This window comes from Ahaetulla prasina, chromosome 6 (genome assembly GCF_028640845.1).
Source record: "Ahaetulla prasina isolate Xishuangbanna chromosome 6, ASM2864084v1, whole genome shotgun sequence".
Lineage (NCBI taxonomy): Eukaryota > Metazoa > Chordata > Lepidosauria > Squamata > Colubridae > Ahaetulla > Ahaetulla prasina.
In genome coordinates, this window is record NC_080544.1 from 62,585,692 (window position 1) to 62,598,086 (window position 12,395).

At 49.5% G+C, this 12,395-nt stretch overlaps 1 protein-coding gene across 1 annotated transcript; it reads left to right on the plus strand.

Moving 5' to 3' along the window:
• The first annotated feature begins 6,266 nt into the window (after window positions 1–6,266).
• Window positions 6,267–9,551, plus strand: NKX2-3 (NK2 homeobox 3). The gene is made up of 2 exons (XM_058188522.1): window positions 6,267–6,663; window positions 8,587–9,551. Exons 1-2 carry the CDS (start codon window positions 6,273–6,275, stop codon window positions 9,216–9,218), a joined length of 1,023 nt encoding a protein of 340 aa, XP_058044505.1. The 5' UTR covers window positions 6,267–6,272; the 3' UTR covers window positions 9,219–9,551.
• Window positions 9,552–12,395: the final 2,844 nt, after the last annotated feature.

Sequence of the window (12,395 nt, forward strand, 5' to 3'; positions counted from 1 at the left end):
GTAGAGAGGCAGGAAACTATTGATAATTTACAGAATCTAGTATGTTTCCGTCACCGGGATAAGAGGTTTTAGTCTTCCGAGCTTTCGGATTCGTGCTGGAGCCCATCCTCAGGGACTGTCTCTGGCTAGCAAAGTGGATTTTATTATGATTAGAATTAGAAGTCGCCACAATTCGGAAAAAAAGGTAAATTTTTTGTATGTATGTATCTATACACACACTAATGCAATTAGGACGTTTTTCAAATATTCATTCCTGCATGAAAACGGGGCAATTCTTCTTTAAAATAATATCTACTCAGCATTTTTTTTTCCTTTGGAATGATTACATTTTTAGGAAATAATTTTATGCGGATAGAAACAACTTATTTATTCAATTCAGTGAGAGGGCAATTGACTAAAATTAAACTGGTCACCCCGCTGAGATTTAGGACGGGGTTTCAACCTATGTTTCTTGGACGGACCCCCCCTCCCCTCTCCCACCCACCGCTTCAGCCTGGATGAAGCCTTGAGAAGCAAAACGAGGGAGGCAAGAGGAAATCGCCGTGCCCGACTTCTTTCTCCTGAGGATCAGCCCCCTTCTCGCACTTCTTTGGCGAAGACTGAATCCGGCCAAGGCCTCCCTGGGCGGATCGCCGGGGTCCAGCTTGAACTAAGGTGGAGGCGTTTTCGTGTTTCCTTGGGTCTATTCGGGACCTGAGCGGCCGGACCTGGAGGCTGCGAAGTCTCACCTGGGCCCACGGGCTCCTGGAGCTATTAGAGGCCACAAGGAGGGTTCCTTCCTCAGAGCAGGGGCTTCCTGCTACGGTCGTTCTCCGATTCCCATCCCCCTCGTTCCGAAGGGCTCCGGCTTCATCCATTACCTTAATCCCTTGTCTAAACATTGCGCGGGGCGGCTGCAACAATAAGGCAGCGCTAAAACCCGAGAGGGCGGATGGGCAACAAAAGAGGCTAATGGGCCCTGCCAGACAATAACCATTAACAGCAGCAGTAGGTTTCGCCCTCCGGAGCACAGGGAGGATAGGAAAGCCGAGATGAGGGAATGGGCGCTCGGAGAGAAACTTCAACCGGACGCCTGAGAAACGAACTCGAGGCTGTTGCTTTTGAAAGCTTGGTGGCTCCACCTCGAGAGCTTCTCTTTGCTGCGGGACTTGGAAGCGGGTCCTTTTCGGGTGTATTTGAGAGCCATTCTGATCAATGGGAAGAAGGGATTCGTCCTCCGCTCGGCCGGCCAGCTAAACGAAGTTTCTTTTTCACTTCGATGTTAAAAGCTGCTTCTGTATCTTTTTCTCCTATCCAGAAAGCGCGCGTGAAATGTTCCTCTGGCTGGCTCCTCAAATGGTTCATAGGTAACAATTATGTCCGTCCCCCCCCACCCCTTTTGTAAATCCTAAAGCTGCTTTCGTAAGCGAATCTTTCTGGAAGTAAGGTAGGAGGATCTCCATTTTGCACCTAAGTCAACCTTCCTTTGTTTCAAACTTTCTTCAGGTAAAGGTGGTTTCGATCAAGGTGGGCAAAGTAGACAGAGGTTCTTGGGTTGGCAGTGAAGGAGCAGCTTGGGCAGAAATATTTCAATCTCAGTTGAAAAATAATTGCGATAATAAATAGCAAACCGTTTTTCAAAGCGGGCAATCCTAAATGAGGATAGGATTGCAAGCGATGTTCAACTTATTTCAAACGCCGTTTTCTTGCATTTCTTACTAAAAGACCAAGATTAACACCTCCATTTTGCAGCCTTAAAGTTGAAGATGGAAAAAAAGAGGCTTATCAAGGACAACTTCCTCTATTCAGGTGAGATTTACATCAGTTTTTTGGTAATTTAAAGATTAGAAATACCAGAAAGTGCAGCTTTTCAGTTTCTGGAGGGGGAGAAAAGTCTTCAGACGCCTCGAAGGTATTTGGACGTTTTCCAGTTTTCTAGTTTATTTGAAATAACAGAAGCCTGAGACAAAGCAGCTAGAGAAGAACCCTGGGAGAGGTAATAGGAAGGAAAGAAGAAAGAAAGAAAGAAAGAAAGAAAGAAAGAAAGAAAGAAAGAAAGAAAGAAAGAAAGAAAGAAAGAAAGAAAGAAAGAAAGAGACAGAGAGAGAGAAAGAAAGGAAGGAAGGAAGGAAGGAAGGAAGGAGTTTCTGCCTGAAAGACTATCTTCTGCTGGAGCTAGGAAGCTGGAAGTAGCTTCTCAGTTGCTCCATTGCGGCTCAAAATAGGTTTTGGACTTAATGCACCACAGTTTTGTCCATAATCTACGCAACTGGAGGAGCGGGGAAAGTGAAGGATGCCTCAGGTAGCCCACGATTTCTGCGGCCTTTCCTGGAGTTGTCTCATGAATCTCTTCTAAATCTCCTTCCACCTCAGAGATACACAGCTTGATGCGATATGCGTGGTTGCATCAACCCTCTCGCGGACTACCGGTAGATCCCACAACTGGCTTCCTTTCTAGAAATACTGTCATGCTTTGGTTTCGGGAGAGTGAACGCGGTGTATCCAGCCGCCGATTGGTGAAATTTCTAATCCAAAAAAATTAACGTCCTGGTGTCTCCAGAGAATTGCATTTCGTAGCGGCCCAGCGAAAAATCCCAACTTGGTATCTTTTAGCTTTCAGGACTAAGAGGTAGCCGACTCCCGCCAGCTCCGCTCTCGGAAAATCGCCTGTTTCTCCCGACGGTGGGACATTTCCGTAGAGCTACAATTGAGACAACCAAGAGGCTGCAACTCCGAAAACTGGCCTAAAGTTACGGACAGAGGCAGGTTCCGCTTAGTGACCGCTGTGCTTCCCATACGGCGATCATATCTTCCCAAGCATGCCGGCTTCGACCTTGTATACAGCTACGTCATCCTGCCAATGCCGGATCAGCTGCTGGGCCTCGAGCTGGTTCGTGTCCTTTTACAGATTGCTGGTGCTGAGTCTTTTTCTGCTTGTCCTAAGTTTTTGGCTTTGCGGAGCTTCCTCAATGAGAGTCCATCTCGACAGGCTGCCCAGTTTGTGTGTGTGTGTGTGTGTGAGAGAGAGAGAGAGAGAGAGATGCACGCACTACCGTTGTATTCCGTTCGTTTAAAAACGAATTAAAACCTCGCACAAACAAGCGTTGCTTCCAGATTCCTAAACTGGCACCTACCTACTAAGACAGCGACAAAAAGAGTTTCATTCCAAAGCAGCAGAAACTCCTTTTTAATTTTTTTTTATTTTTGCCGTAGCAAGCTAATTTCTCGGTGAATCTTTTTCAATAGGCTTTGGTCTCTCAACTGTAACAGATTTTCAGCCAGATCCCAGACGTGTTTACTGAAAAGGAAATCGCCCTGTTGTTTGCGGCCCTTGAGCTGCGCTTCGGATTGCTCCCTGAAGCAAAGTAGGCAGGAAATACTTCTTTCCAAAGTTGCTCTTTTGCAGATGGGACAATCTTCTTCCGAAAATGCGCTAAGGCTCTGGGCTTCGGGAGCAGATCGCCAGACCCTAAATCCGTTTTCCCATCAAATTATTTACAAGAGCAAAAATATTGACAAGCAGGCCTCGCCGGCCTTTAATGGAGACGTTGGTAAGTGCATGGTATTGCAGGATCTCCATCAGGATCTCAACGGCTTTCCGACCCACTCCGATTTGGGAGAACTTCTGTTCCTGATCGCAAAGAGAAAGCAACAAATGTAAAAATCCTCAATGTGTGTCCGGGACGTTTGCAGCCTAAGCCTAGCAAGTTTGCGTGACATGGTTTCGTGGCCAGGCCGTGGGGACCCGCTTTAGAATAGAATAGAATAGAATAGAATAGAATAGAATAGAATAGAATTTTATTGGCCAAGTGTGATTGGACACACAAGGAATTTGTCTTGGTGCATATGCTCTCAGTGTACATAAAAGAAAAGATACGTTCATACTTTAATTTTTCCTCTGGAGCCCGCGTCCCACCTTCCATGCCTCTTGGCTCCCCTATTTATTTTTAACCTCCTTAGATTAGCAGAAGAGTCTTCTGCTGTCCATTTGCTCAGTGAAATTACCGATATTATTGTTGACAGCGGAAGTGCTGCCAAACGTCACCTTTATATTGCAGATTCCCAAGAAAGGTGCTATAACCGGCCGGGCAGAAGAATCCTTGTGAACGTCAATGATGAGCAGTTACATCCATTTCCTATCGAATGGAAGTCACTTACCCAGTCGGGGACGGGAACAGACCCTTCCTAGTTCTTTTCCCTACTGACCGCCCCCAATCTAATTATAAAAGTCATTATCTTTACATTTTGTTTAAAATCTCAACACAGTTTATTTCAAGGGGAAATAAAATCTATTAAACTCTGTGAATCCGTTTTAAGTAATGGCTACCGCAAAGTAAAGTACAGGAAGTCATAGATACCGTCCAAGACCCTCCTACAAGTCAACTTGGCACAAGTTGGGTAGCCTCTTTGGAAACCTAGGAGACTCAAATAAATTGATAATGCAGTTCTGAGATATTACTCTGCTTCAACGTTTATTTGCAGAGAGCTGGTACAGAAATCTTGTGGGTTTTTATTTTTGCTTGGGATTCTGTAGCTTGCCCCCACCTCAGAGAAGGGTAGGGAAAGGAAGAGAAGGCGGGAAGGAGGGAGGGAAAGAAGGAAGGAAGGAAAAAAGAAAGAAGAGAAAAATAAAGAAAGGAAAGAAAGGAAGGAAGGAAAGAAGGAAGAAAGAAAGAAAAGAAGAAAGGAAGAAAGTCAGTCAGTCAGCCTTGGCAGGGGAAAAAGGGGCCAGCTGGTCGAGCTGGGAGGAGGGAGTTAGGAAACAGAGCCTGGGAAGAATTTTCGCTATTCAGCACTCACCGGACCAGGCTGTAAAGCCTCCCATTCCTTCCCTTCCCTCTGCTCCTGAAGTCTGCAACTGCAACAATTCCCAGGAGAGAACAGCGAGCCAACAAGAGGGAAATTAAGAAACTTCGCACGAATTTCATCCATTGGTAGTGACTTCACTGAATAGCCGCACTAAATCATTCTAATAAGTTAACTTGAAAATGACTAAGGTGACTTTCAGAACTGTCCACGTACTTGGGGTACTTTCCTCTCACCTTCCTCAGCCATCTGTGGGAAAGGAAAGGAAATGAAATGAAATTTGGAACTTTTTATTCATACTGCATACACAACAGAACAAATTCTGATCATCACAGCTAATTGTGGAACACAAGATTACAGCAGCTATGTTGACTTATTTTTTTCTACAGATAGATTTTATAAATAATATGATTATTACTAGGAATAATAAAATATAGTATTCCTGTTCCATAATCGATCAGACAACTAGAGTAGAAAACTCATGCCCTTTGCCAATCCCTTTTAGTCCTATTCACATAACCTCAGGCACGCTGCTTCTGAAGCAGGAGAGTCATTTGATCAGGGTGAAAAGCCACCCTGCAATGGTGCAATGGTCTGCAATGGCCTTCTGATCTTTTTAAAGAAAAAACCGTCCAGCGAGGCAACCCACAACATTTAACAACCGCGCATATATAGATAGTGCTGCCAGCTACCGTAACTATCCTTGTGATGACGATTATGATGTGCCATTATTCTCTTTAGGGCATTGCTTTAAATGATGAGGAAGACGAGCATTGTCAGAGGTGACAAAGAGCAGATGGCCGCTGTCTCCTTCCTCGGTTGAAACTTCCTTTCCTCTTCGCCTTAATGGCTCTCAATGGGGACGGGTTGCCCATCCTCCGCCCGCTTCTGCAGCAGTCCGATCGCCCTCCAAGGCAGCTCCCGCTTACCCAGCCGGGTAGGGGAACAGGGCTGCTGGCATCCTTGTCCGTCCTTTTCTTCTGCGGGGCCCTTCGAGTCTTCTGGGAAAAGCCAAGCCAAGCGACTCCAAGCAATTCCCGAGGGACGGGCAGGAGATCTCCGGACTCGACCCTCGGGGGGGAGGGCAGGGAGAGGGGCTAGGCCAGATCGAGCCCACAGGACTTCATTGTTTCAGCCGGCTCTGGCCGCTCCCCTTGAACCGTGCCCGGGCGGCGGTCTTGGTGGTGCCAAGCTTCCCGCGGCCGGGCACGAGGCTCCTCGCCCCTTCGGACTCAAGGCGCCCGCCGGGTCACCTCTGACCCGAAGCCTTGGCGGTCCGGCTCTTCCACGCTGCCAGTTCACCTTTGGGCAGGTTTCTCGGAGAGCCGGCTCCCGCTCCCGCTCCCCGCCTTCCAATGGGGGCCCGGCCCGGCCCGGCCCCTCCTCGCCGTGACGTGCCCCGCTCGGCCGAAGAGGCGGCTCCGAGTCCAGAGCGGGCTGCTGGTCCTCGCCGAGGCGGGGACTGGCAGAGGCGGCGCCGCGTTCGCATGGACGCCACTTCGCCTGGCTTCGCTCCCGGGCGCGGCCCTTCTGCTCCAGCCGGGCTGGCCGTCTCTCTCTCTCCCGCCTCCCTGCCCAGGATGCTCCCCAGCCCCGCCACTTCCACCCCCTTCTCCGTCAAGGACATCCTGAAACTGGAGCAGCAGCAGCAGCAGCAGCAACGTCTCGGGAGCCCCCTCGAACCGCCTTTCACCCCCGCCGCCGCCGTTGCCTCCTGCCTGCTGAGCTGCCGCTTCTCGGACGGAGAGGAGGAGGAAGAGAGCGAGGAGCAGCAGCCCTTCTTGACCCCCATGGCCTCGACAAAGAGCCAAGCGGACGGGGGGTTCTCCCCAGGCAGCTACGTGCAGGCGGTGCTGCGGAGCACCTGCGAGCCCAAAGGCCTGGCGGAGGAGGCAGAGCCGGCGCGGGACTCGGAAACCGGTGAGTACAGGAACGCTGGGGGCCCCGACCCTGGGAGGCTTTGGGGCCAGTAGCAGAACCCGCCTACACCCCGCGCAGGGCTTTGGCCGAGTTCCTTCAGGAGACCTTCTCAAGAGTGGCCCAGAGCCGGTATCATCCGTGTTGCCCTGCCCTATTTCTGGAGCATCCGAAATATTTCTTTGTCACCCGGAACAGACCGGGATGCTGAGCGCGGGACACATCTTCCCAGCACGCTTTTTCCGAGGTGTGTGTTCTTGGTCTGCATGTTCGCTTCAGCCCCTTTTTAGGGGTCCTTCAGGTGGTCTCGGCTTTAGCACCCCCGTCTTGTTGGGATAGTGGAGACATGATGGAGGCTGTTTTGGAGAGTAAATTGTCTTGCCTGTCGCTAGGAAAGGCTGAGTGCTGTCGAAGCACTCTAGGTTATGATCTCCCTTGTGGAAATACTGAGACCACAGGTATCAGGCTGTATCCCTAAAGGGCTGGTGTGGGATGATTTTAGTTATGAAATAAGATTAGTTTATTTGAACCATCCCAGGTTAACTTTGTGCAGGGCATGCAACCCTATAGCCTTCACATTGAAAGTCAGCCCTGTTACAGTCACATGCTAGAAAACTGGGTTGTAAGCTAACTAGAAAAGCAATTTCTACTCTCCCCCAAGCCCACTCAGCTCTTCACAAAGAGTGGGGAGATAAAGGCCAAGCCTTCCTGAGCTTAGACATAGGAAGTCAGATTTAGAGACAGCTTTAGGCTCTCCTAGGCTCTCCTAGGCCCTCCGGGTAGAGCACCCAAAGAGGGAAGAATCTGGCCACCAGACTTTGCTCAGGAGAAAACAGTTTATTCCTGATCTGTTTAGAACAGGCTTGCCAGGCCTAAACGTGGTGATGGGGAAGAGAAGAGTGCTGCAGTATTTGCAGGAGGGGGGATATACTGAAATTGTCCTTCTCTTATCTAGTGGGCAAAGGTCCTTCTTCCAGCTCCCAGTTCTTTCAGACAACCAGACCCTTTTAATGGCGAGGAGACAGTAATTGATCTAGGCTCAGTTCGACTCCCAAACTCTGGGCAAGGAAAACAGCAGGCAGTTCTGGGCCTCCAAGGGCTGCTCTCACATTTCCAAGTCCTAAAGTGTGTGTAGTTGGAGAGCTAACATTGCTAACCTGGTTGGGGTCTTTATTCAAACCTGGTTGGTTGGTCGTGTTGCACTTGCTGCATCAAGTCAAAATGCTTTCTGCTCCATTTTTATTTTTGCCTGATTTTTTTTTTTTTTAAAAAGTCCTCTTGCCTCTTGTGGAATCTTCCCTCTGTAATCATTGGGACTTGAGTGTAAATCCTGTAAAATAGAGATTAACCCAGAAAATGGTTTGTTTCAAATTGATATGTGTGAATTAAATCACAGTGGCTTGAAGGTGGATAGAAAGCAGGATGGCAGTCAGATATGAATACTTCATGGGATTTACCAGTATACTAAATTTTATGCAGCAAATCATTATAGGAATCCTAAGGATTTACTTTTCTTTAGTTGCATCAAGAGAGACTCCGGGGACAAATCCATGCACCACTCAGGAGAAGATAAAGGAGGCTTCCCAAAGAGTGGGGGGGGGGTTTCTCTCCATGCTCATTCATTCCAGAAAACAGCTGATGGCCCTATTCCCATTATCCCTACCGTGTTGGCAGAGATTGCAGACACTCGTGCCCAAAACCTGGAAAGGGCATCAAGTGGTGCAGGTGTGTAGAAGTCTGAAAAGGGTCTCCTACTAGGTGTATCTCCAGGCTTTGGCTGCACTGAAATCAATGGCTTAAGGGCAACAATCGCGCTTAGAGGCGGCTGCCTCACCCTTAGGCGACTTGCTCCATTACTCCTTTCTACTTTCGCTCTTGTTGCAGGCAAAGAACCCGCGGGGGAGGCCTCGGAGCGTCCCAAGGCGCGCAGCCGGAGGAAGCCGCGGGTGCTCTTCTCGCAGGCGCAGGTTTTCGAGCTGGAGAGGCGTTTCCAGCAGCAGCGCTACCTTTCTGCTCCCGAGCGGGAGCTCTTGGCCAGCAGCCTCAAGCTCACCTCCACTCAGGTCAAGATCTGGTTCCAGAACCGGCGCTACAAGTGCAAACGGCAGCGACAGGACAAGGCCCTGGAACTCGGCGGCCCAGCGGCAGGGGCGGCCCAGCAGCCTCCAGCGCCGCCTCCGCCGCCGCCTCCGCCGCCACGCAGAGTGGCCGTTCCAGTACTGGTGAGGGACGGCAAGCCATGCCTGGGGGGCTCGCAGGCCTACAGCGCGCCCTACAACGCTCCCGCTGCCTCCTACGCGTACAACGGCTTCCCTAATTACGCCTACAGCGGTTCCACCGGTGCAGTCTACGGCGCCGGCTACAGCTGCAGCTACCCCGCGGCCAACAGCATGGGCCCCTCGGTGCAACCATCACCAGGGCCCTATGTAAACATGGGCGGCTTCCCCGGCGGAGCGCAGCCCTTGCACCAGGGGGCCGCCGGCTCCTCTTGCACTCAGGGCATCCGAGCCTGGTAGGCGGCACTGCTCCTGGAACTCCGCGGGCCGGAGGGTCGCTGGTCCTCCGCAGACACTAGGGGCCTCGCTGGGACCCTTTGGGGAGAAAGTGAGCGACGCCCGAAGAAGCGACCTCCGGCGAAGTGGGACAGGGACCTTTGTCTGTGGCTGGTCTCTAGCACTTCGTCCGCTCTCGGAGCTAACCTGGATCGCCGCGATCGACAAGAACATATTCCCTATTTGGACTCCCCTGGGGAGAGCCCCCACCGGCCTCCACAACGGCCCCGAAGCTTTTGGACGGAGCAGGATCAGGTGCAACCCGGGAGTCGCCAGGCTCCGCGCCTGGACTGCAGTGGGGAAACAGAGGCCAGGCGCTGCCCAAAACAGCTTCGCTTAAACAAAGCAAAAGCCGCCTCCCTCGACTCCCCTCCCGCTATCAGTGTATTAAATGTATCGATGTAGCCACACTGCGAAGTGTTTAAGGATCCAATAATAAATCAGGTGCAATATCGAGATCTGCCCTTGCTATGACGCGGAAGGATGAAGGAGGCACAAATGCGGGGCCGGTCTGGCCCGCTTCCACCCCAGGGACAGCGAATAAGTCGGTGCCAGCCTTGTCCTTTGCGCAGGCTTAGCCACCCTCTCCCGGTAACTACCCTGTAATTCCGAAGCCCTTATACCATGCCCATGGCACTTCACTTGCCCGGATCGGGGAATGACATGAGAAAGTGGGTATAGTCAGATGCTTCGGGAACGCGGGTCTCCACCCCAAAATGTATTTGACCCCCTACAATGTCGTGAGTCTCTCTTGGTAGGAATTATAGTCCCACAACACTTTAACGGTGCGCCCTGTTGGCGAAAGCAACCAGTGTCTCTCCCCAACTCCATCCTTTCCGATTTGCTAGGGTAGATGTCCTGCTTCGAGCCTAATAAGTGAGAGGCAGGTTTAGTCCACGAGGCTCGGCGTAGCACTTTCCTGGGGCTGAATTCACCTGTATGACACCCCCCCATTCCTCCTTTCCGTGTTAGCTAATCTTAAACCAGAGTAATCTTGCATTACACCGAGAATGGTGGCTGAAGGGGAGGAACCCGCATTAAAGCGGCGGCGCTGTAGAAGCCCTCCAGCTTTGGCTAGCAGTGGCCGAGTCCTACCCGAAGCCGCTGAGCCAACGCCCGCAGCAACTACTTCGCTTAACCAAATGGGGATGTGCTTTGTCGCTGCTGTTGGTGAGGCGGATGCCAACTCTCCGGAGTCAAAGGTTTCTCCTTCCAGCCCCTTCGGCAGCGGTCCACTGTCATTCCCTTGTCCCGGGCAAGAAGAAGGTGCCAAGAGGCTGGCGAACTGCTCAGAGAAGTTCATTGTGGCTACAGGGCCGGGAATAAGCGCATTTACAAAATTGGGAGTTGGGACAAAGGCACGAGATTGACGACCTGCGCTGTCCCCACTCTAGACTCGACTCGAACGGGCAAACTGTCCCCTCCTTTTAAGGCAATTTTGTCCCGTCCTCCCTTTTAAGCCTGCAGCCCGAGAGCGAGATAGGGCAGAGGGACACAGTCCAATGCCCAATTTCGCCTCGGTTAAGATTTGAAAGGGAAAAGATACTGAAGGGCACAGAGAAGAGATGTGGAGTCTATGGAAGCAAACACATATTACCTGCCTATTCTGCCTCTCTCTCCAATCCTCTGATTGACCTCATAAATTTTCAGAAGGTTGTGCACATACTATAACAATAGAGACCCTCTAATGTACATTCTAAGGTTGAGTCTCAGCTCTACAAATAACCAGTAAGGAGCTCTTATCTTTCCCACATGACCTTAAGGTCTCCATGTAGCATTGCTCCAATCCCGCCATTGGGAGACACAAATCAAAATGAGCACAAGTAAGAATGGACCAGCCAGTTCAGAAGGAGATGGGTAGGCTTCTGCAACCATTAGTTTGGATCTGATGACCAAGTTTTCTTTCAGTTCTACCCAAAAGTCTTGAATGCCTATCTGTCATTCAATACTGTGAGCCAGTTTGGTGTAGTGGTTAAGGTATCAGGTTAGAAATTTGGAGACTTTGCTCCTGGTTTAGACATGAAACCAGCTGGTTGGTCTTAGGCCAGCCACTTTCCCTAAGCTCTAGCAAGGAGGCAATGGAAAAGCCTTATCAAGAAAACTGCAGGGACTTGTTCAGGAAGTCTCCAAGAATCGGACATGATAGAACAGAAAAGAAAAATGAATATAGGCACTGTTACCGCTTTTTAAATTGGGAGCTAAATTACATTGGATTAATTATGGAGATTGCAAGGTACATTGGACCATGTCCATTGCAGGTGATAATTTGTTTTGGTAATGGCGCTGGGGTAACCAACTTCTTAAGTATACCTATTTTTAAATTTTGTTCCCACTCTTCATACAAAAACCCGCTGTAGCACAATAAATACAAACAACAACTACAATGATGAAGCAATGCAATTTGAAAGATATAGGGATAGTTGTCTATCACCTGACGTGCCATCTATTGATTTTGCCTTCAGGCTCATGGGCTTGATCTCCACCTGCAATGGAATGAGGCTGCACAACACACTACAGTGTAATAATTTAGGGGTATATTACAGTTGAATTATTCCTCCATAATACCCCTATCTCAGAAGAATAGAAATGGTTTCAGGATGGGACCATGCAGCAGTTACCATGCCGTCTTTCCATTTGCATGGGGTAATTTCTTTTAACTAGTCAACCTGGTGATTTCCAAATATGTTTCACTGCAGCTTTGAATCAGTACCTGCAATTCCAGTAGTCAGAGTTGAAGCACAGCTGGAGAAATGCAGACACTAAGAAAAAAAGTGTAATGCTTCAAACCTAGATTAACTTTTGAGTGGAGATGTTACACAACCCACATAAGGTCATGAAATCTGACAATAGTAACTGTTCCAGATCCCTTAAGTCTGAAAGATTACATAGTTGCAACTTCTCTGGATGGATGGATGGATGGATGGATGGATGGATGGATGGATGGATAATATTTTTTTCTCTCTGAAAAAATAAAGTCCAAGCAGAAGAAAGAAGAAAGTACTGGTCTACATGAACAAGGACACTATGGAAGAATTAAATAATTAATATTTAATAGTCTCATATGCTTGCCACTAGTGGGAAAATTGCATTACAAATTAAATTGCACCCCACTACCAAATGAATCTGGAAGGTTCCACAAAT